The 22,466-nt window shown below is 40.9% G+C and overlaps 1 protein-coding gene across 4 annotated transcripts in view; it reads left to right on the top strand.

Moving 5' to 3' along the window:
* The window catches only part of ANK2 (ankyrin 2), a 238,632-nt gene extending 222,077 nt beyond the window's left edge, over positions 1 to 16,555 (top strand). The window contains exons 39-45 of one of the 4 annotated variants that reach the window (XM_024745661.1): positions 2,009 to 2,291; positions 3,942 to 4,233; positions 7,144 to 7,227; positions 7,339 to 7,503; positions 8,508 to 8,690; positions 11,037 to 11,128; positions 14,294 to 16,555. In XM_024745661.1, the coding sequence (XP_024601429.1) occupies positions 2,009 to 2,291; positions 3,942 to 4,233; positions 7,144 to 7,227; positions 7,339 to 7,503; positions 8,508 to 8,690; positions 11,037 to 11,128; positions 14,294 to 14,477 (1,283 nt within the window). In that variant the 3' untranslated portion in view covers positions 14,478 to 16,555. The remainder of the gene's footprint in view (positions 1 to 2,008; positions 2,292 to 3,941; positions 4,234 to 7,143; positions 7,228 to 7,338; positions 7,504 to 8,507; positions 8,691 to 11,036; positions 11,129 to 14,293) is intronic. The other 3 variants (XM_024745657.1, XM_024745658.1, XM_024745659.1) reach the window with 3 other exon arrangements.
* Positions 16,556 to 22,466: the final 5,911 nt, after the last annotated feature.

The following is a 22,466-nucleotide window of genomic DNA, read 5'->3' as shown; positions in this document are numbered from 1 at the left end:
CTACTTCCAGGCCCTAACTTGAAGCATTTTACTTACATCCTCTTTTACTTCTACACAATAATTCTGCAAACCCATTGGACCTCTAGTCATTGGTCCTACCCCCTTTTCAGTATTAAAGTTTCTCGAATCCACCCTCATTCACTGCCATGCTCACTCACTCCCATTCTTTCTCCTTCTCTCTCTCTCATTGCTATTTTTACACTTTCTCTTCTTTCAAGCCTCCAACATTACTCTTCTTTTTATTTATTCCAACCTGATGACCATACTTCATATTCCTTAGAAAAAATAGGAATACCTGTAAGCAAATGTCCATATTCTTTCACCACAAAGTCTCTCAACCTAAGTGCATCTCAGTGCTTATACTCTACCTTCCCTGCTGTATGAAATGGCCTTCCTTTGCCAAAGCCATCATCTCTTCTTTTGTACTAGATCTCATCCCCTTTTACCAACTATTGACTTCACTTCTGCAGTCACCCACTCTGTCTCCTACAACTAGAACATTGTGAACAGCACTGAAACGTGCTTTAATAGATCCCAGCTTTAAAAACAAAGCAAAGCAAATAACTCCTTTCACCCTGTATGCTCCCCTGTATGACTGCTCTGTTTCTCCATCCATTTCATGGGAAGTCTCTTCAAAAGAATAGTCTAACTTTTCTGTCACTACTCTCTACTTTCTCTCTTTCCTTCTCTCTAGAACTGTCTTTAGAATCCACACAAGTCAGGTTTTGTCATCACCACTCAACAGAAAAGAATCTTGCAAAATTAACCAGTTGTTTCCTCATTGCCAAATGCACTGACACCATTCTCAGTCTTCATCTTCCTTTACCTCTTCTTAACATTTGACACAGAAAGTTAATCCCTTCTTCTTAAGACATTTTCTTCACTCACTTTCCATGATAACCTCTCTTCTTGTTTTTTTTTATTTTCTTATTTTATAGGACAGTCTTCCTCAATGTCTTTCTGCAGCTTACTTTCCGTAGGTTTACATGATGGCATGTATTACTGTTCAGCAAGAGCCTCATAGCTCGGCCCATCTCCCACCTCTCTCCCTCTTTCCCAAGTCCCAAGACACCTGGCCTCTGGGCTGTGCCCTGGGCACCCTACACCTTCTCAGGCTTCCAGGCTCTGGTGCTTCCTCTTCCCTGCATTCTGTAGTTTTCTTCCCTAAGATCACCCAGTAGCTTTTTCTCTCACTTTATTCAGGCCTCTGCTCAAGTATCAGCTCCTAAGAGGAGCCTTTTCTGACAAATCTATCTAAAAAACTGGCCCTCTTTTCTTTGTACCTTTACCCTGGTTTCAGAAATAGGAATCTGCAGAAATGCAAGTTCAGTCAGGCCAGAAGCCTCTTCTGTCTTGTTCACTGCTATGTATCCAGCATCTAACAGCACCTACTACAGTGTTGATACTCAATATGTATCTACTGAGTGAATAACTAGATAGATGAAGGCCAGTCACACCTCTGCCGAAAGTTTTTCAGTGACTCCTTATTGCCCTTGCTATATGAAATTCCTTAGCTTGGCCTAAGAGACCCTTCATCAAAAGAGTACTAACCTCAGAGTGCTGTTTAATACAAGTTAATACTTGCAAAGCACCTAGAATGGTGCCTGACACATAGTAAATATTCAGAAGGTGTTAGGCATTTATTATTATTAATGCTCTTCTTACCATGTAGATTTATGCCTCAACTGTTGCAGTTGATACCTGCCTATCTTTAGGCCTCCTTAAGATGCCATACCCTCTGCATTTCTTTTCCTGATTCTTTAACCCTGACTTGGATGCTCGGCATTCATTGACCGGCACCTGTGGCCCAGTCACTCTGCATTTAATTATCTCTTACTTGCCTGAGCTTCCCTAGGTGGTCAGCATCTTGAAGGCAGACACAGTGCCTCTTTCAGCTTTGTAACCATGACTGATCACAGACATGGCATGTAGTAGTCGCTTAATAAATACCCACTTAATATAGTTTAGCTTCAATTAAATACTTAATTTAAATCGTTCTCCTCTGTAGGGTTCTCAGTACTTCAAGAGGAGCTATGCACCACCCAGCACAAGCAGAAACAGGAGCAAGCTGCTTCTAAAGAGGACGAGTCCTATGATCACCCTCCCATCGTCTCGGAGGAAGACATTTCTGTCGGTTACTCCACTTTTCAGGATAGCATCTCCAAAACTGAGGGCGACGGCTCAGCAACAGAGCTCCTTCCCCAGACTCACAAGGAACAAGTTCAACAGGATTTCTCAGGGAAAATGCAAGACCTGCCTGAAGAGTCAGCCCTCGAACAGCAGGAATACTTGTGAGTTCCAAAAGAAAGCCTATGTGGTGTCATTCCAAAGACACAAGCCAATATGCAGAGGGTGCCAAGCATATACAAGCGTAAATCGTTTTCAAATAGTTTTCAGAACTACAGGAAAAAAAGCAAAGTACTTGAGACATGACTGTGACGGTGTTGTATGGCACAAGCCTGCTTGAGCCGACTGCCAGTTCCATGACCTTGGGCAAAGGCCTAAGCCCTTTGAGTCTCAGTTTCCATGTCTATAAATTATGATAATAATGTACACCTTATTCATCTTACAGGCTCAAAGGTCACGGATATGCCTGTGAAACCATTGTTGAAACTGTAGACCACACAGTTATTACTCGTATGTTTGCTGCACCTCACTTCTCTGTATATGTGCCTGTCACACCCTGGCTGGTTCAGAAGGTGAACAGTGACGGTGCAGGTGAAGCAGCCCTTGTGTATTTCAACAAAGCTATGAGGTGGCTAGCAATAAAAATAGAAATGCAAATGCAACACAGATTACTCACACAGAATGAAAGGCCGTTAGGGGTTGGGGTGGGAATAAAGAGAAGTCTTCTAGAGCACTTCTGCCTAAAGGAAGCTGCAGAGCACAGTCAGCTTAGAACTCAAGTTCTGGGCTTTCTGGAAGCAAAGGCAAAAAAGAGTTGTATAAATGACACTTCTTGTCTAGAAAAAGCAACCAGATCATGAGAAAGGCAAGCATGTCCCAGCCCTGAAATGTGAGAATAGCGTGTCAGGAGGCTGTAACACAGCATCTCCTTTGTCCTTGAGTGAGTTTTGTGCTGGAGTCACTGGAACTTGAGAAAAGGGTGAAAGGGGTTATTGAAATGAGCTTTTCTTCCACAGAGCACTGCCCCCTCACCCATCTACCTTTAGATTGTAGGGGAGAGCATAAAGAATAGGTCAGGAAAAGAGAGAGGGAAAGAGAAAAAGATGGGAAGCAAAGAGGGGCTATCAGAAAGGCATTTTGGGCATTTAATATGTATGGAGTGACAGAAAATTAGAAGGAAGGAGCAGAACAAGCAGATAATGTTTTTCTTTTAGGAGTATTATAAAGATTACATTGCTTATCTCCAAACTATATCAGTAGAAAAAGTTTCAATGCCAACAGATCTTCCTATCAAGTAACGCAGTTTTCTGGATGGATAATAAGATTCTCCCTATGTTTATGATTATGGTAACTATCAACATGGGGTTTATATATTGCTTTTTTGAAATTTTGCCAAATTTTGATCCTTGCTTCAAAAGCCTTATTGTCTACAGATCTTTGCTGTATATACCTCCTCAAATCATCAGTATTACCTTGAGTTATCAAAGGAGAGATGAAATTATTATTTATTAATATCTCTCATTATTAATTATCTCTACTTTGTAGAGATTAGGAAATGGTAATACATTTGAGGATAATTTTTATTATTTTAGAATACATTTTTCCCAATCAGTGCTAGATCAATGAGCTGTAACTGTATTCTGTATTTTGCATATAATTTTTATTCACATTTCATTTCTTAGCCAAATTTACAAAACCTCTTTAGACTTTCACGGACTGTGAAGACAAGTTCCATCTTTCCTTCCAAATCCCTTGCATCAGCAGGGGCGGAAATGCATATGCTCTCATGGTATAATTGGGCTTTTCTGTTTCAGTGTGACAACCCCAGGGACAGAAGTGTCAGAGACTCAAAAGGCTATGGCAGCATCTGGCTCTCCCACCAAGACACCTGAGGAAATCAGCAGCCCTACTGAGGAGGAGAGGCCATATCTCCAGACCCCGACATCAAGTGAGCGGGGAGACTCTCCCATTGTGCAAGAACCCGAAGAGCCCCCAGAACGTAGGGAAGAGAGTTCGCCTCGAAAAACCAGCCTCGTGATAGTGGAGTCTGCCGATGACCAGCCACAGGCCTTTGAAAGGCTCGATGAAGATGCTGCTTTTCAAAAGGTAAAATCTCTTCCTCTATTTCCTTGCCCACATGTAACAAAGCTACAAACCTTCTCCCAGTTTCCATTTCTCTGATGGCTTATGTTTTCACAGAAAGGTTTGCCAAAGTAATTATCTTGGGCCAAGGGAAGCCCTCAATCCCTTTTAAAATCTGAGAACCGGTGAATCTAGAAAAAGATGATACATGGTTCCATTTCTAGCTACCTGACCATCAGCCCTAATTTTATAGCTGGAAACCCTTTTGCTAAGAAAAATGAACCCTGGGGTAAAACAATATACCAGATGTAGCTTTTCAAAATTAGTAATCTTGGGCATAAAGAAGACTAGTGAGGGGAATTAACCGAGCCTCAGGTAAGTAAGTCGGCCTGCCATGGGAAATTGCTGGAACCTGCACTCTTGTTCATTAGGTCCGTGCTGTCAGGTGATGAGCACACAAGCTGTGGATATTGAGTGGGGTTTACTCCCAAAACAAATTTTTCTCATTAGACGAAGGATTATTTCCAAGCGAAATCTCCTTATATTTATTTTAAGAATGACTCATGAAAAGGACATTATGCCTAAATTGATGGCTGGTTCTAAATGTCAGAAAATCGATAGCAGCGTGAATATGCATCCATCTTTCCTTTGTCTTTAAGTGAGCTTTGATGTTGTGAAGAGAGGTGGAGAAACTCATTTAAACCATTTATTCTCAAAACTGGTCTGAATGGTTCATATCCCTCAGCTTTAACTGGAGGGCTTGATTCCTCCCTACTTAGGACTCCTGAATCAGAATGAATCCCAGGGAGGGGAGGAGAGGGAGAAGAATCTGCATTCCAGTAACTCTGTAGAGGATTAAATTAGATATATTTTTCCTTTTTGGATTCAAAAACATATGTCGAAGTATTTTTAAAGCATGAATATACATCTTTTAGGAAAGAATGTTTTATAAAATAGTTAAAACTCTGGGGGAGAAAGTGATATGACATATCTTTGGGCTTAACATCTACATTTGTTTTTGTTCACTATGAGTGTGATATCTGCTAGCAGGATTTATCTAAAATCATAGTTTAAAATTAGCGGAGGTCCAGGCAGATGAGAACTGCTCGAAATTTTGGCAGTTATCTTAAATAATGAATTCATCCCATGAATGAATTTTTATTCCAAGTTTGCCTTTGTATAGAATTATTCATCTCCAAGTTTTTGGCTTAAATGAATCCTAGTAAAAATGTTTGGTAGATGCTGTCTGGACTTAAGTGTTGCCAATTTTAGTCTAAGAATCTATAGGCTAATTGAAGCATAGGCTTGAGACAGTCATCTGGATAATTCATATATTTAATCTGTTCTGTGTATGTAAATAAATTTTGACAAGTTGTTCTGTATTCCACATTATTTATATGGGCCTGTTCTACTTATTCTTGATGAATTTCCAATTCTTAAGCTTCCTATTTTGACCCTTATCCTCTCATGACCCTGACTTGAGGGTCCAATTTCAATCACTTTTCTTGCTGACCATATTTCTAGGCAGCAGATTCCTAAGTGTATTTAAATAATAATTTGGTTTAAAATTTACATGTTTTCCTTTAGCAGGAAAGAATATAGAAATATAAGTGGTATTTTAAACTATGTTGACAAAATTTAGTTGAGTTTTCTTTTCTTTTTTTTAATAGCATTCCATTAGGAAAGAGTGATTCGATATATAGCTCCCAAGACATATGTTTTAATCTAAAGTTATGTTCTTAGCTCCGGCTTTGGCCTTGGGCCAGACCCATAAAATTGGATTGGCCTCTGCACCTCAACTTCTCTGCAAAATGAGTCTAATACTATTCGTAGCCCGTCTTCCTTCCTCTGTCTTGCCAGTAGGGAAGTGTACTACTGGCCAGATAATAACTACAGGAAACTTTGACTTCCTGCAGAAAGTTCTGCTACAAGAATTAAGACATTTCTGTACCTTTGGTTGGATCATTCTAAGCCTAAACCCAAGAGGCAATGGCTCACAAGTATTTATCGTGCTGCCTAGGGTCTATGCTTACATTTGGTCATTCACCAGGAGTTTGAGTCCAAGATGTAATGTGGGCAAGCTGCTTGTTTCTTCTGATGGATTTCGACAGATGGGTGCTCAGACAGCTTTCAGAATCCAGAATTTGTTTTTTTCATTCAAAGAACAAAAAGCTATATTCTCACTGAAGTTTGAGCCCAGCATGCACTGTTTTCACTCCTGCTGGCTTTTCCACCAAAATCACCATGAATAAAGCTTTCGGAAACCGGTGTGAGCTAAAGCAGAAACGAGTAGTGAGGACATTCCTTAGCATGATAAAAAAAAAAGTGCTTCCATGCTTCCACCAGGAGCTAACAGAGGAATTAGGTGAGCTGGAGGCCAGCTCAGATGAGGAAGCGATGCTAACTACCAGGGTTGTCCGCCGACGAGTGATTATTCAGGTACCAGCTGTTAAATTACTGCACGTCCGGGACAGTTCTGTCCCCGTAACCCTTCGAGAGTGGCCGACCTAGAATGGAGGGCTTGGCATGCTCCTTAGGTAATGCATGGCCTTCAGAAAGCAGATCCCGTAACTCTCCTAAGTTCTGTTTGTGAAGAAATGCAGCGGTAATGACACTCGCTGCCTACCTCCAAGAGAGCAAAGAGCAAGATTTAGCCTCTTCAGTTCCACCCACCTCACCTCTGGCTTGTCTGTTTTTGTTTGTTTGCTTGTTTGTTTAAGTTTGAGCTGACTTTGGTCAGGTTCTCTAGCATGTTATTACCCACCTTTTTTTTTTCTTTCTTTTAAACATACTACTTAACAGGATTTGGCATCTCAGCAATGCTTCTCAAAGCCCCTTTAATTTTCTAACGTTCCTGGCATTGTAAGCACTTGGGAGTAGTTCCTCAGCATTGATGCCAAACATGGAAGTGACCCTTTTCTTTCAAATGTGTAGGGAGATGATATGCCTGACATACCCCCGGAAACAGTCACAGAAGAAGAATACATCGATGAGCAGGGACACACTGTGGTAAAGAAGGTATTATCTTAAGTATCTCCCCATGGTTAATTTCAAGCCTCCTGTCTAAAATGTATCAGTACCCTGGCACTGTCACTCAAAAACAAGACACAGGAATAAAATATCTTCCAGGTTACTAGGAAAATCATGAGGCGGTACGTCTCCTCTGATGGCACAGAGAAAGAAGAGATTACGATGCAGGGAACACCACAGGAGCCCATCAACATTGAGGAAGGGGATGGCTATTCCAAAGTCATAAAGCGCATTGTGTTAAAGAGCGACACTGAACAGTCGGAGGTGAGACCATCTGATTCTCCAGAACTGATTTTATGGAGAGGTGTAAAATACAGCTCACAGGAGATGGACGAGATTGCTTATTCCTATTGGCCTCACTTCTCCCCTTTATAAGGCAGTCTTCGTTTAGTTACACATTCATTTTTTTTCTTCGTGATTTTGTGGAATTTTTAGGTAACCATCAGTGAGATTTGTAACCATTATACTCATTGTCTTTCGTCCTTTCTAGTTCTACTTTCTTTTTAATTCAGTTGACTGCAGCCAAAATCCAAAAGTCAAATTTTAAAAGACAGCGATCCGATCAGTTGGCAAGCAGTAGGTTCTGAAAAAAACATGTGCAAATGCACTGTGGTGCTTTGCCCAGTAGGCAGCAGCAGCCTTCTGTAGGGCACCTTAGAGAGAGATTTGATTTCCAAACTTCTGCATTTCAGAGTCACTGAAATCAGGATCCAGAAACTCACTTGATTTATAGTTTTATTTCTTTCTGTTTTACTTCCCTCTTTCAGAAACGTATTTACTCTCTTTGACATGTAATTTGGGAGATTCTTACCATCTCGCATTCATTCACATCCTCAAAATGTAATTATTATACACATGAGGTTCTCTAAAAATCTACATTTTCAGTTTCTCATAGCTCTGACAGTTCCTCCTTTGGAGGTTAATTCTGTCTCCATAATGTCAAAACAAAGCATTTACACATGGGAAAAGAGAGCTCATCCACAGGGTGCTATGTCTGCACTGCACTGAGCAGTCAATTTCTCAGTCATGAAGATTCCTGACCAATTTTCGTTCAAGTGACTAATTAAGTGGTTGATTTGGTACTGTGTACATATAGTCATAATATAGATATTACCAATTGATTCTAGAGTTTTCTTCTAACTGCTTCTTGTTGACAAAATGCTGTTTTCAGGGTATACCATTGTAATGTGTTTTTTAACATAGAAAAATTCATCATCGTTACATTTTGGCAGTCAGAAACTGTATATTGTATGTCCTTCATTCATCAGGTAACTTTGTCTGAGCCCAGCATTTTGTCCAGTACCTCACAATTTCAGGCTGAACCAGTGGAAGGCCGTAGAGTCAGCAAAGTTGTTAAAACAACTGTGGTACATGGAGAGAGGATGGAGAAGCATCTGGGGGATTCTAGTTTAGCCACTGATCTTCCTTCAGCCAAAGATGACTTTGAAGAGGTATAAAGCATCATCACTTTGTCTGTGTGTGTGTGGGGGGGGGTATTTTATGTGTGCTTTGTGTTTGAGAAGAAAATCATTTATCATTGTGTCATTCCATACATGTATTCATGGAAGGATGCGGAATAATTCAAGGGAGTAGAATTCCTGTTTGAATAATGTATACAGTGAAATAATATTTTACTCAACTTATTGTGTTCATTTGTGCCACCTTAAAAGCTTTAAAAAATCCATATGGGGCTTCCCTCGTGGCACAGTGGTTGAGAGTCCGCCTGCCGATGCAGGGGACGCGGGTTCGTGCCCCGGTCCGGGAAGATTCCACATGCCGCGGAGCGGCTGGGCCCGTAAGCCATGGCCGCTGAGCCTGCGCGTCCGGAGCCTGTGCTCCGCAACGGGAGAGGCCACGACAGTGAGAGGCCCGCGTACCGCAAAAAAAAAAAATCCATATGACCAGGATTCGCTTCAGCTCAATGAGAATCAGAGTCTCTGAAGTCGGGAGATGATTGTACATCTTGCCTAAAAGTCCCAGAAGTGACTTGCAGTCCCAATTAGTAAGGGAAAGAAATAGGTATTGTACATTATCTTTGCTAGCAAATATTCTCAGATATTTCCAACGATAGGCATTAAAGAAAATTCGGGTATCTTTTATTAGTTAAGTTCTGATTTTCAGTAATTAGGAAACAGGTCCACGGTGACATCCACAAACACTTATTACAATTCAAAAATCCCAACATTCTGGAGCTCACCTAGTGCACTGTGGTAACTTAAATGGGAGGGAAGTCCAAAAGGGAGGGGATAGGGCTTCCCTGGTGGCGTAGTGGTTGAGAGTCCGCCTGCCGATGCAGGAGGGGACATGGGTTCTTGCCCCGGTCCGGGAAGATCCCACATGCCGCGGAGCGGCTGGGCCCGTGAGCCATGGCCGCTGAGCCTGCGTGTCCGGAGCCTGTGCTCCCCAACGGGAGAGAGAGGCCCGCGCACCGCAAAAAAAAAGGGGAGGGGATATCTGTACGTGTATATGCTGATTCATTTTGTTGTGCAGTGGAGGCTAATACAACATTGTAAAGCGACCGTACTCCAATAAAAATTAATAAAAACCCCCACAACTAATAGATTGGTAATGCTACAAATGCCATAATTGATAACCTTATATTAGCATTTTGCAATTAAAAATGAATTGGCTTATTTTATATAATATTGAATATTTTGTTTCTATATCACCAGTTAAAAGAGGGTTTCAGGCTGCCGTTTATTGTCTAGAATGTTTTTCAAACTACACATTCTACGTCTTTTCAATAAATGAACAGCCAATTTGAATAAAATGTCACAATTTTCTATTTTGAATTCTGGATTTAGAACACTGAAGATATCAAAATGTTGGTATAAGAATTTTGATCCAGGGAATGGAACTTATGGTGCTGGTGAAGATCATCTGAAATAAATTTCCATATCTTAAAAAAAAAAAAACCCAACATTCTGAAAACCAAAACAAGTTTTATAAGTTAGTAGCAAGCTAATTTGGCAATAAAACTTAATGTGAACTGACATGGGGCTGTAATGACTTGGCAGTCTTTTTTACTCTACAAGAGTGAATGTTCATGTTTTGCTATTGATATATCAATGGCTTTGATTACAGGATGCTGTCCCTATCCTATCTGAGCTATTAGAATATACAGTATATACATCATATTACCTTTCTAAAATCCAAAAGGAAAAAAAATCTGAAATCTAAAACACATCTGGCGCCAAAGGTTTCAACTAAGGGATGGCGGGCATGTGCAAACATCTTTGAAACACTCTTTGCTATTGAAACATTTTGAAGTTAAATGTTACATGTATGTCCTCCTTTATACCCACAATATGCATTGAGATTATATATGAATGCATTGGGATATTAAGAGCATACCTTATTTTAAATACTTTTAGTTCTTCACATTTTGACAACTGGTGACCTTGGACAATCAAAAGATGTATTATCTGATTATACACTTTGGGCCTTATTTGCCTGTTGCTTGTTTTTGCCTCTGGTCATTATTCATTGTATTTGTTATTAGAGTCTTCACTCCAGAAAGGATGCAGGTAAGGCAAGCACAAAAGTAGAAGTCAACCAGTATAGTTTGCAAGAATTGTAAAATAATTATCAATAGAACAAATCTCCCTCACAAACGGGAGAAATTTAACAGACTTGCTAAATAAAACTCAATAATTAGATCTGCCCCTAAAAATTGTTTTTCTTTATCCTTTCAAGCATGTTTTTTTTATACTATTCGTTAAGCAGAATAATAGGTTATGTTACAGTCTATGGTTTATGATGGGTTTTCTCTTCTTTTCTTTTTTTTCTTACTTCAGGCTCTGAGTTACACAGGTAGCCACATGAAAGTCCACTCCCCCAGTTTAGTAGAGAATGAAATCCTGAAGGAGGATGGATCAATACTTAGAAGGTTTGGGTTAGCATGGGGTGATGCTTTGCCAACTAACACCTTTAAAAAGTTTTCCAATTTTAAGAAAAGAAAAATAGAGCCCCTGCATCTACCTTAAAACCCCTTGGAAACTGCAGACTCTCATTGTAAGACTTTTGTCATGTGGTACATCTGTTGCTGTGTCATTCCTGAAGTGTCCTCTTGATGCTTTAAATGTAATACTAAGGCATGATGATAGTCAGACAACTGTTTACACAGTCGCTCCCTGGGTTTTAGCAAGTCATCAATTTCGTTGAGGCCAAGCAGCTGGGATATTCCATTGCCCAGCACAGTAAGAGGAATCTAATCAATTGCTCACAAACTAATCTTGTGACCAGCTGCCTTCAGCTCTTGGTAATCATTCCTTTGAACGGCACATGGTGTTTTTGTTTGTTTTTGTTTTAAACAAGCTGCTTCGTGACTCTGCATGTGAGTGGCACATAACATGAGCGTGAGTGGCAAATAACATGAGGTTTGAACCTCAATGCACCTGGCGAGGCTGAAACCAGGGGCTTTAATAAGTTAAGAAAGTATCATAAAAGCAGTAAGCAGCTCATATTTGTGCATATGAACAGGGACCAGCTATGAGGCTTTCCAGTCCACCCCCATCCTCATCACCTACTTGATGTGTAAACTTCGGCACTGTTGCCTTGGTCTATACCCTCACCTCTCTCTGGGCCTCTAGCAGCACTGTGAGGACTGACAGAATGTTCTCAGCTTTGCAGTGAAAAGACACAATGGAAATTGAAGTGACTGTTGTGCTTTTCACTTCATTGAAAAGAAGAGAAAGATTGTCATTTATAGTACTCTACAAAGCTATGTTTAGCCTGTAGAGCATAATAATTAGAACAGTGAAATTAAAGGTTCTGTCACGATTCCACCCTCCAACCACATGTGAAAAACAGCCCCAGCTAGGAACGTAAAAGAGAGTAATTGCTCACAGAACTTTAAACATGCTATATATGAATTAAGGATAAAGTGCTTCTTATACTCTGAACTTTTAAGTCTTTTACTCAGTCATTCATATGGAACCACATAAACCACAGACACCCTAGCGTCATGAGATCTTCACATGGGAATAGATTTAGAGATCAATTAATCCAAAATTCGCAGTGACGGCTGGTGAGTTGCGAAGCTACGGATATAGACATCTCAGTCCAGTTCCACAGCTACTTAGTCATGGAAGTCTGTTTGTTATCTGCAGCACTTTATCTTATATGTTGCTGAAGACATTTGATCATACCCGCTGCTTGAGTCGTATACATATGCGTATTCATAAATATAGTTGTCTACGTGTGTGAGCACAAAACACCAGGGAATGTCCTGTGATAGAAGCTTATCCCCCGACACTAATGCCAAAGAGGTTTTTACTAGCTCTTGGCAGCGATAGTCAGATATTTGCCTTTGGGGAGAAAAAAATATATGTGGATGCTGAATAGTTAGAAAACATAATCTGATTTCAACCACTGGAACCAAATTTGACCTTTTTATCAAAAGGAACAAATTTAAGTTAGCTTTCCGATACAAAATAATTCATGTAGAATCAAAGGAAAGGGGAGGTAAGAAAACACGAAAGAAGGTAGGAGACGAGATGTCCAAAGGAAAGCCAGAAGAGTGCTGGCTGAAGTCAGCCATTTTTTAAAAGTCAAGGTGATCTTAAGAAATGCATAGAGGTGTTGGAAGGTAGAGTAATGCTAAGGGCAGCCCATGGGCAGAGCCCCCAGCTTCCGGACACTAGGAATCTATAAGGAAAATGCTGGGTAAAGCTACGAAAACTGATCCTTCTGATGGTGGTGTAAAGCAAGGCTGCATGGCGTCGTGGTTACAGATTCAAGCTCTGGAATCTTTGACTTTTGGCCTCGCTGCGTAGTAACTGGATTATTTTTTATTTGGAGCACTGCTTAAATTCTCTGAGATCCAGTTTCCTTACTTGTTATTATAATAATAGTACCTGGCCCATAAGGCACGTTCACCACATATGTGCGGAATGAAGAATTATATTTACCAGTAGAGAGGAAGGGACTTCCCTGGTGGCGCAGTGGTTAAGAATCCGCCTGCCAATGCAGGGGACACAAGTTCGATCCTTGGTCTGGGAAGATCCCACATGCCGCGGAGCAACTAAGCCCGTGCGCCACAGCTACTGAAGCCCGCACGCCTAGAGCCCATGCTCCACAACGAAGAGGAGCCCCCGCTCGGCGCAACTAGAGAAGAGCCTGCGCGCAGCAACGAAAATCCAATGGAACCAAAAGTAAATCCGTAAACAAGTAGAGAGGGAGAAGAACTGAGAGGGAACAAATCACAGTAAAATCACTTTCAAGAAAGGATGCAGGAAAATAATAGTACCGACGTAATAGTACGTCAGAGCCGCTTTTCTCAAGTAATGGCCAGTCTGATGACGGGCCAAGAAATCGGTACACTGTTGAGTAGCTGTAGGAGGTATAAAGTGGGCCAGTACTTGCGTTCTGGGAAGACAGAGGAAGGATGTGTCTCTCGGTGGGTTTTTTCCTTTCCCTCTCCCTTCCCCACTGTCTCCGGATGAAGCTTCAGAGGCCTGGGCCAACCTGCAACTCTTGCTGGTAGTCACCCGCCTTTATGCTGATAGAATATTATTCCAGTTTTTAAAGACCTATGTCCCATGGAAAAGTTCTCTTAGGACATTTTAGGAAAGTTTGAGCTGGGTAGTACTCCTAAGGATTAAGCTGGCAGCTAAGGTATTTTAAATAAATTAAATCAAAAACTGTTTTTCTTAGCCTGTCAAAAATTACGTATGGAATCGCTATTTCAGGAGAAGTCACGTTCTTTCCTAATCAAAACATGAATGATTGTGTGGTTACTTACTTTTTGAGGGAATCATATGAAAGCACGGTTTCATTTATTTGAAATATTTCCTAAAGGTTTAAAAAAAACTCCTTGTTCCAAAATACTTTTTAAAAATCTCATGAGTCATTTCAGATAGGAGAACCATGTTTAAAAGGAAGAAGGGAAAAGATGGCTGTACTTGTTCTACTAATAGCCCAGTGTAGAAATATCTAGAGGTTAAGACAGTAAGCAGTACTTTCGTATCATGGGTACTCTTATACCAAAGGTAGTGGCTGCCTTTTAGCAGTGAAGAAAGAATATAATGTTCTCTTGTCTGTTTTCCTCCAGGACAACAATGAGTAAAGCTAGAACCCAGAAGAGGGCTGTGGTGAAGGACCAGCATGGAAAACGCATTTACCTGGAGCACCTGGAGGATGTCCCAGAAGCATTAGACCAGGACGACCTCCAGCATGACCTCAAGCGACTCCTTCGGCATTTCTGCAAGGAGGACATGAAGCAAGAGGCCAAATGAGAGGCTGTCCAATTCTCACACCAGAAACCACACATTCACTCGATATGCAACTTCCCGTTTCATTAGAGGAGTGAACTAACTGGCTTGATGAATGGGATTTCCACCCTTAGCATATACACTGCATTTTGTTTGAGTTTTTCCCCATCCTCTTTAACTGTAAGCTAATTTGTGACCAAAGATAGCATCCTTCATCCTGGATGCTGTATCCACTCCTTTGTTGTGTCTGTGCTCACCTGGGACCTGGCCACCTCCATTATTCTTCTTGGCTTCTGCACAAGCTCCATGAAAATCCATTGAACAGAAGAACTTCACCTGCAGACCTCTTCAAATGGCGATACCTAGGAATCCTTCAAAGAGATACCCGTGTACAATATATATAGCTAAAATGCTCAGACGAACAAATATTAAAACCACTGCCTGTCGTAACGACACTGGGCATCACGGAATAAAAGGCCTCTAGGAATTGCTGAACAATGGTTCACTAAGACATTGCTAACACGATCGCACGTAATAACAGTTCTCCTGCAAAAGAAGCACTTCAGACCTACCATGTCCTTAGGACTTCCAGAGTAGCCCTGGCTCCTAGTGAAAGATGGGTTCATAACCTTGAAGAACTGTCCTAACTAAGCACTTATTGCTGGTGCTGGCCAGCTGTGATCTATGACTCTCCAGCAGCCACTGAGGGAGGGGAGGAAGGGAGAAGTGGCAACGAGGCGAAGCGGTGAGGTATTCAGTTGCCAGCAGTGGCATCCTGCAGCTGTCTAGCGTCTTCAGGTCCTTTAGATTTGGGACATGTTGGCAGGGTATTTTAAAAAGCTATAACTACTGTAGTTTTCCAGTTTTCATTGCTGCTTTAGCAAACCACGCTGTCTTATTGGTGGTACTTTCTCCTGGCCACTGCACTGTAGATAATTCATTGGAAACAAGGTTTGCCCCCTACACAAACGGTTAAACTCCTTCACCGTGTTGGAGTGGTTTCTTTCATTTTTTTCTTCCAGGTTTATATCTTCTCTAATACCTGCATGTAGCATTTAAGAATCAAACCACAGTTCAAACCCATCTTCTAATCACATTGATGGTTTTCATTCTTTTTACCCTGAGCAAGCACTTTTCACTTTTCAGCTAGGTCTGTTTTTTAGCTTGCAGACGAGATTGAGAAATCCTGAAAATTTTGGTTTGGGTTAAAATTTTGGGTTTATTTATTTGAAATCCAAACTCCCTTGGAAACCCTGAAGTGCATTTGTGCACTTTCCTGTTTGTTTGTTTCAAAGAAGGGACTTTAATCATCTGAGTGATTTCCATGTCCTATTCCTTATTCCTCTAGTGGTGGAAGCTGTGTAGCATTTTAACATATATATATATTCACAAATATATTCATATAAACAGTATACATTTTGAATCAGTTATTTGTTAAAGAAAAGTATATTCAATGAAGATGAAATTAAAAAATTTTGAAAACCAGAGTCTATCCTCCAGGGATTAAACATTTTCGAATTCTATCTGGTCTTTTCCTGTTGTGCAAAAATGACTCATTGTTCTGAATGTCAAAAACAAAGATGACAAACAATGGCATTTCATCATTTCAAGTAATTTTGCCAAGAGAGAAGATTTCCTGGGAGGGAGGTTTCCCACAAGCCAAATCTCCTAAGCCTTGAATGCTAGCACGTTTGGCAGCTGGATAGGAAAGAAAGCATCTTTGGCAGCCAAAATGAAGGAGGCCAATGGTGAAACATTTTGGACATACCATGGCCTCCTTGTCCACACCTTCACTGGAGCTCAAGAAAAGCATTTCTGTTGTGTTATTTGCAGTGCAGATGATGTCTGTGTAACAACATAATGGTTAATCACCTTTTTTTGATTTTGATTTTTGCTGTGTAATCAAAAAACTTGAATAATGTGAGAAGAAGTGAATTTTCAGTTGATGAATCAGCATCTTGTTCCCATGGTGATAACACTAATTGAATATATCTATGAGGGCATGTATTAGTTAATGGAAAAAAATACAACACTAACAATACATAGCTGCAATGTGTACAATGGCTGATTTAATTAAATAAAATGTACAAGTGTTAAGTGTGGCAACAGTGATTTGTTCTTCTTTAGAACTCACCTGTGATTTCAGGAGGTGAGACATTATTAAAGAGATGAAATAGATGTGAAGCCAAAAGAAAAGCAGCTTGCCTTTGTTCTTTTTATTTGGTAACTGAATATATGCTCCATGCCCAGCACTGTTTAAGCACTGGGAGAAACAGAAAGATTGTATCCCTGCCCTCAAAGAACTTTCCTTGCGATCGTTATGCAAAGGGAGAAAAACAAAGATTTAGTTTTGGGATCACTAGTAAATGAGAAATAGGAACTTGTGGGCTTGGAGGACATGAGGAGAGGGGATCCAGGGGTGGGCAGCACAGAGAAGGACCCCGGATTCACTTCTCTCCTGTAAGGTCATGGCTCTCAGGAAACACCTTCTGCCTTTGGGAGCAGTGTTTAGCTCTGGGGTTTTATTTCTCTCTCATTGACTGAGAATTAGAAATGAAATGGATCCGTTAATAGAAATAAAGACAGGGCAGGAATATGCAAAACTGGAATCAGTTTTGTTTGGAGACTATTTTGGGTTTTGCTTTTTGAAAACTCCCTTTAGTGCTGCTATAGCATTTTTTACTGCAAAAACAGAACAGAAAGACATGGTTTAAAAGTTACGTTTTATTTAAATCTTATCTAGTATGAGATAGGAAATTCACTGGATCTGGCTTATCTGCCTGGATGATTTACAAGACCTTCCAAAATTAAAGTACCAGTTATGTTTGAAATATTTCAAAGAAAAGAGAGTCGAAAAAAATTTTTTTCCAGAGTGGGAGTGTCTGTGTGACCATCCCTCTTCCTCCCATTTGTTTCACGTGCTGTGCTTTCTATTGACAGGAACTCTGAGCTTCCATTGCCTTGAGTTTGAATTAAGGAGATTAAAGCATCAGAGAATGTTCAGTGTCTTTCCATGTTTAATTATGTGGTGTGCAAACCCCAGTTAAAAAAAAGGAACAGTGATTCATATGACCTTTTACAGAAATATATTTAAGATGTGAAGCTGGGGGGAGCCCTCCAGACTGAGCAAAGATTATGCACGTCTCATAAAGGACTTGAATTAGCCATAGAGAGTTGCAAATTAAATACAGGCACATTGAAACAAACTTGAACTTGAGATGCCTGTGTCATTTATGTCATCACGGAAGGTCTGGGTGTGGGCAAGTAGACAAGCACATGAATAAAACAGATAAAGGGAAGCTAAACAAATATTTAATGAGAACCAAAATCACTACAAGTTTTTCTTAAGTCATAAAGACGGCCTGCTTGTTTTCATTATGTTATAAAAAAAAAAAAAGCTGTTTGAACAAGTCTGTCTTCAGTCACCACTCCCTGCTTAAAAACTACACTGTCCTTCCTTCAGTTAAGGTATGCTTTCTGCTTCTGATCTAATTAAAGCTAGAATTACAATCTTGGAATGAATCGCCTATGTAAATATGTAATACAACTTTTTCTCACTCTAAGAATAGAACATTTAAGAAAATCTTTTAAAGACCTTAAGAAAAACATTCCCACCCAACTCCTGCACACAAGTTAAAATATTCTTTTTCGGTTATACTCCTGGGAAAAAAAAGAAGTACTCCCTTGCTTTGGATTAGCTCCAAGGTATGGAGTAAACGATACACATAAATATATTTTGGGTAGAGCTGTTATGTGTGGTAGCCAGAGATACTTGACAGTGGTATTTGCAGTACTTCAACAGATATCTTCAATCACTAGAAATGCTCAGTTAATATATCCTTGAAATATTTCGGTGAGGCAATATGACACAAGGGTTAAATAGATGATCTTGGAAAAGACTGGACTGGAATCAATCCAGCTATGTCGATATTTATGTGACTTTGTGAAAGTTTACCCACTGGAACACAATTCCCTTATCAGTAAAATAAGAGAGGATAATACAGTCATCCCTCATTATCCACGGGGGATGCTTCCAGACCCCCTGCGGAAACCAAAATCCATGGATGCTCAAGTCCCTTGTATAAAATTGTGTAGTAGAGTCAGCCCTCCAAATCCGCGTGTTCTGCATCCAGGGATTCAATAGGTGAAAAATTGATCCACGATTGGTTGAATCCAAGAATGCAGAACTTCGAATAAGGAGGGCTGACTGTACTTGCCTCAGAGCCCTCTGGCCTTACCAGACCCAGGGAAGGGCAGCAAGTCCTGCCCCATTTGACACCCCCTTTAATCCAGAAGTGCCGCTGTAGCCTATGTGTCCTTGGAGGCCATTAGGTATGGACCCGTATTTGTGACCTTCTACTTCTTTGGGGAGGAGTGAGCCTCTGGATTGGTATTGAAGGTGTTAGCCCTCTAGGTTAGAAAATAAAGTTAGCTGCTTCCTCTCAGGGACTCGCAGAACATGCTTGTCAATTAAGCCCTTTGATTCACTTCCCCTTCTGGGGAAGGATTCTTCAGGAACTCTTTTTCTCATCAGGCTCTTAGCGCACAGTTCTGGTCTCCAGTCCTTTTTCAAACTTCCCACACATACTCTATTTCCGGTTTTCTTTCTTTTCCGCTTTCAAAACTAATGAATTAGATAAAGCCACCCAAACTCCCCTACGTCCAGCTTAGCTGCTGCAAAGAGACGTGCTGGCAGGGCCCTGGGCTGGACTGGAGGTGGATCTGAACACAACAGCTGCCTTTGCGGTTCTGCAGAAACAATTGAATTACAATGTCAGCGTGAAATCCACATCCTGCCAGTTTTCCTTGGGCGTTGATCAGAACTCAGCCCTCCTCCAGGCCATGATATAGGGTTTACGTGACACTAGTCTAGCAGCAACTTCTGGATGAGGTGGACCTTGTGTGTATTTTCCAAGTGACTCACAAATATTTGATACCTTAGAGAAACACCTCCCCCGGCCACCCACTCTCTCACCCCAAAAAGTCAGAGGAACAATTTGGAGAGTCTGTTGTTCCAACAATGCCGTTAGCCTTTAGATTGGTATGTTAGTTTCCTAGGACTGCCATAACAAAACACTACATACTAGATGGCTTAAACAGCAGAAATGAATTTTCTCACAGTTCTGGAGGCCAGAGATCTGAGATCAAGGTGTCAGCAGATTGGATTCTTCCGAGGCCTTTCTCTTTCTCTTTGGCTTGCACATGACCGTCTTCTCCCTATGCCCTCACGTGGTCTTTCTTCTGTGTGTGTGCATCCCTGTGTCTCTTTGTACGTCCAAATATCTTCTTATTAGGACCAGTCAGATTCCATCAGGCCCACCCAGCTGGCCTCATTTTAAACTAATCACCCCTTTAAAGGCTCTGTTTCCAACTACAGTCACATTTTGACAAAATGAAGGTTAGTGCTTCAACATATGAGTTTTTGGAGGACACAACTCCACCCACAATTGGGTTTAGTCCAAAAAAACAAAGCCCACTAGGTATTTTAAGTAGGGAAGGATTTAATGCAGGGAATTAGATGCTTACACAAATGTTGAAGAGTCAGAAGAGTGAAGGCAAGGAAGCCGATGCTACTTTGAAGAAACTTCTTAAGTGCAGAAATCAGAAATCAGAACTCCAAGCAGCCACTGATGGGTTGGGCTCTTTGCAGCAAGAAGTGTGTGCTTGCCCGGACATGAGTGCACAAAACCCTCCTCTGTCTTCTGCCAAAGTCCAGGCACGCTCCCCAGCTGCCCCTTGACAAATAATTTGTTTCCTTTTCTTTCCCTTTCAAACATCAGGCAGACACTTAGCATTGGCAGAATGTATCACATAATGCCACTGGAAAGGGATTCCAAGAAATATAGTTCTGAGCATCTTCCCCTGCCTGCAGGGAAGAATGTAGACTAGAGCGGCAACAACACAGGGGCTGAGCCACAGAATAACAGTCTTCATCCGTTCACTCACTCATGCACTCAAGACCTACTCTATTCCAGACATTTTGCTAAGTACTTAGGGTAGATTGAGGCCAAGATGATCATGACTTTTTACCATTGCCAGTCACCGTTGAAAGTGCCCTTGAAACTTGTTTAATTTCTACCAAATCCTGTGAAGTATATATAGATGAGGAAATTGAGGGACAAAAAACTTGGGTAATTCACTCAAGATCGTGCAGTTGAAAAACAGCAAAGCTAGGATAAGAACCCAAGCAGATGGCTCCAATAGCAAACCACGCTCCATCTTTGAAACACATAGTCCTTACCCCTTGAGTTTATAATCTTGCAGCAGACACATACGGAACCAATAATTTCACAAATGATTAATTAAAATTTAAGTTTCTTCTAGAGAAAGACCTTGTTACCTTACTTATAAGGAAATAAGCCCTGTTCAGTACCATCCTCACTTCTATCCTTCTGCAAAATCTCTCCCAAAACCGACTTTCTCTTCCTCACATGCTTCATACTCAGCCGATGACCTTGACTCTGTTTTATAAGAAATTAGTTGTCAATGGGCATTAATTACTTCAGTGCTGTATTGGTCAGGGTTCTACAGAGAAACAGAAACAGTAGGATGTATGCATAAATAGAAACTTATGGTAAGGAATTGGCTCATGTGATTTTAGAGGCCAAGCAGTATCAGGATCTGCAGTCAGCAAGCTGAGATCCAGGATGGTATAGCTTCAGTCCAAGAGCCAGGAGGCTCCAGATCTAAGAGGCAATGTCTCAGTCTGAGTTTGAAGGCAGGAAAAGATCCATGCCCCAACTCAAGGCAGTCAAGCAGAAGTTCCCTCTTACTCAAGGGAGGGTCAGCCTTTGTGTTCTAGTCAGGCTTTCAACTGATTGGATGAGGCCCACCCACCCACGTTGGAAAGGGCAATTGGCTTTCCTCAGCCTACCAAGTCAATTGTTAATCTCATCCCGAAATGCTCTCAGAGACACACTCAGAACAACGCTTGACCATCCAGGGCCCAGTCAAGTTGACGCATAAAATTAACCATCACAAATGCTTTTCCTCTTCCTACCTCCCAAATTATTCATATCCACATGCACGCTAGCCCTTACTGTTTTCACCAGTTATGCTCTCTACTGGCTCTCTCTCCTGCCTAGGCACACTTTCAGGTTTCTCCCAGTTTCTGAGAAAACAAATTTATCCTCCGGTCCTGGCAACCAATGCTCACTCTCTCTCTCTCCCTGCGTGTGCTTCCCCAGTTTCCTCTTTCACAATCCTCCTTCAAGCCTGGCTTCAAAAAAATCTACAAACTTAATGCATTAGAAACTACGGGATATGTCTAAGCATAGGTCAAAGGAAAACTAAAAGCCTTAAACTAAGGGTCATAATTCTTATGCCTGGAGTGGCCAGACAGGAAAACAATGTGTGAGTTGTCTGGACAAAGAAAATAAGAACTAGTAAGGCCTGTGGCAAACTTAGAGAGTATGCCACATGTAATATATATTGAGATAAATATAAACCTTCAAGAATCAATTTATTAATTACAATAAAAAACAGTAAAAATGTAAAATCTATCTGAGAGCTGTCTTTTGAAACAATAATATAGATAATTGCCACTAACATAAACAAGAGGTCAGAGAAAGCAGAAATGTGCAATGGTAAGAAAGAGAATGGGGGAGTGTGATAATGTGATTTATAACGAGAAATATATTTGGTCTTGGTTTCTGGCATGGAGTTCCTAAAACCCTGGGAATTTCCTGAGGGACAAAATCAATGGAAGCATCTTTTGTTATAATATTTGGTCTCTTTTCCTCAGTTCCTCACATGGCTTCAGAGCCGCAAACGTGAAATAGATGTCTTGCTATTCTTAACAAACCCTTTCCACTACACCTAAGTTTATGTTAATGCAGTGACTTTTGGAAAGCACTTAAGGATGGGGACTGGATGCCAGGGGAACCAACCGTGAACAGAGGGGTGGAATATTGCGTCCACCACCCCACCCCCCCAATTTCCAGGGAGAGGCGGGCGCTGGAGTTTAAATCAATTACCAACAGCCAGTGATTTAGTCAATCACACCTGTGTAAT

The sequence above is a fragment of the Neophocaena asiaeorientalis genome, unplaced genomic scaffold (assembly GCF_003031525.2).
Source record: "Neophocaena asiaeorientalis asiaeorientalis breed wild unplaced genomic scaffold, Neophocaena_asiaeorientalis_V1.1 scaffold975, whole genome shotgun sequence".
NCBI classification, from domain to species: Eukaryota; Metazoa; Chordata; class Mammalia; order Artiodactyla; family Phocoenidae; genus Neophocaena; species Neophocaena asiaeorientalis.
Note: the sequence above shows the minus strand (reverse complement) of the source record. Positions and strands in the feature narration are given on the sequence as shown.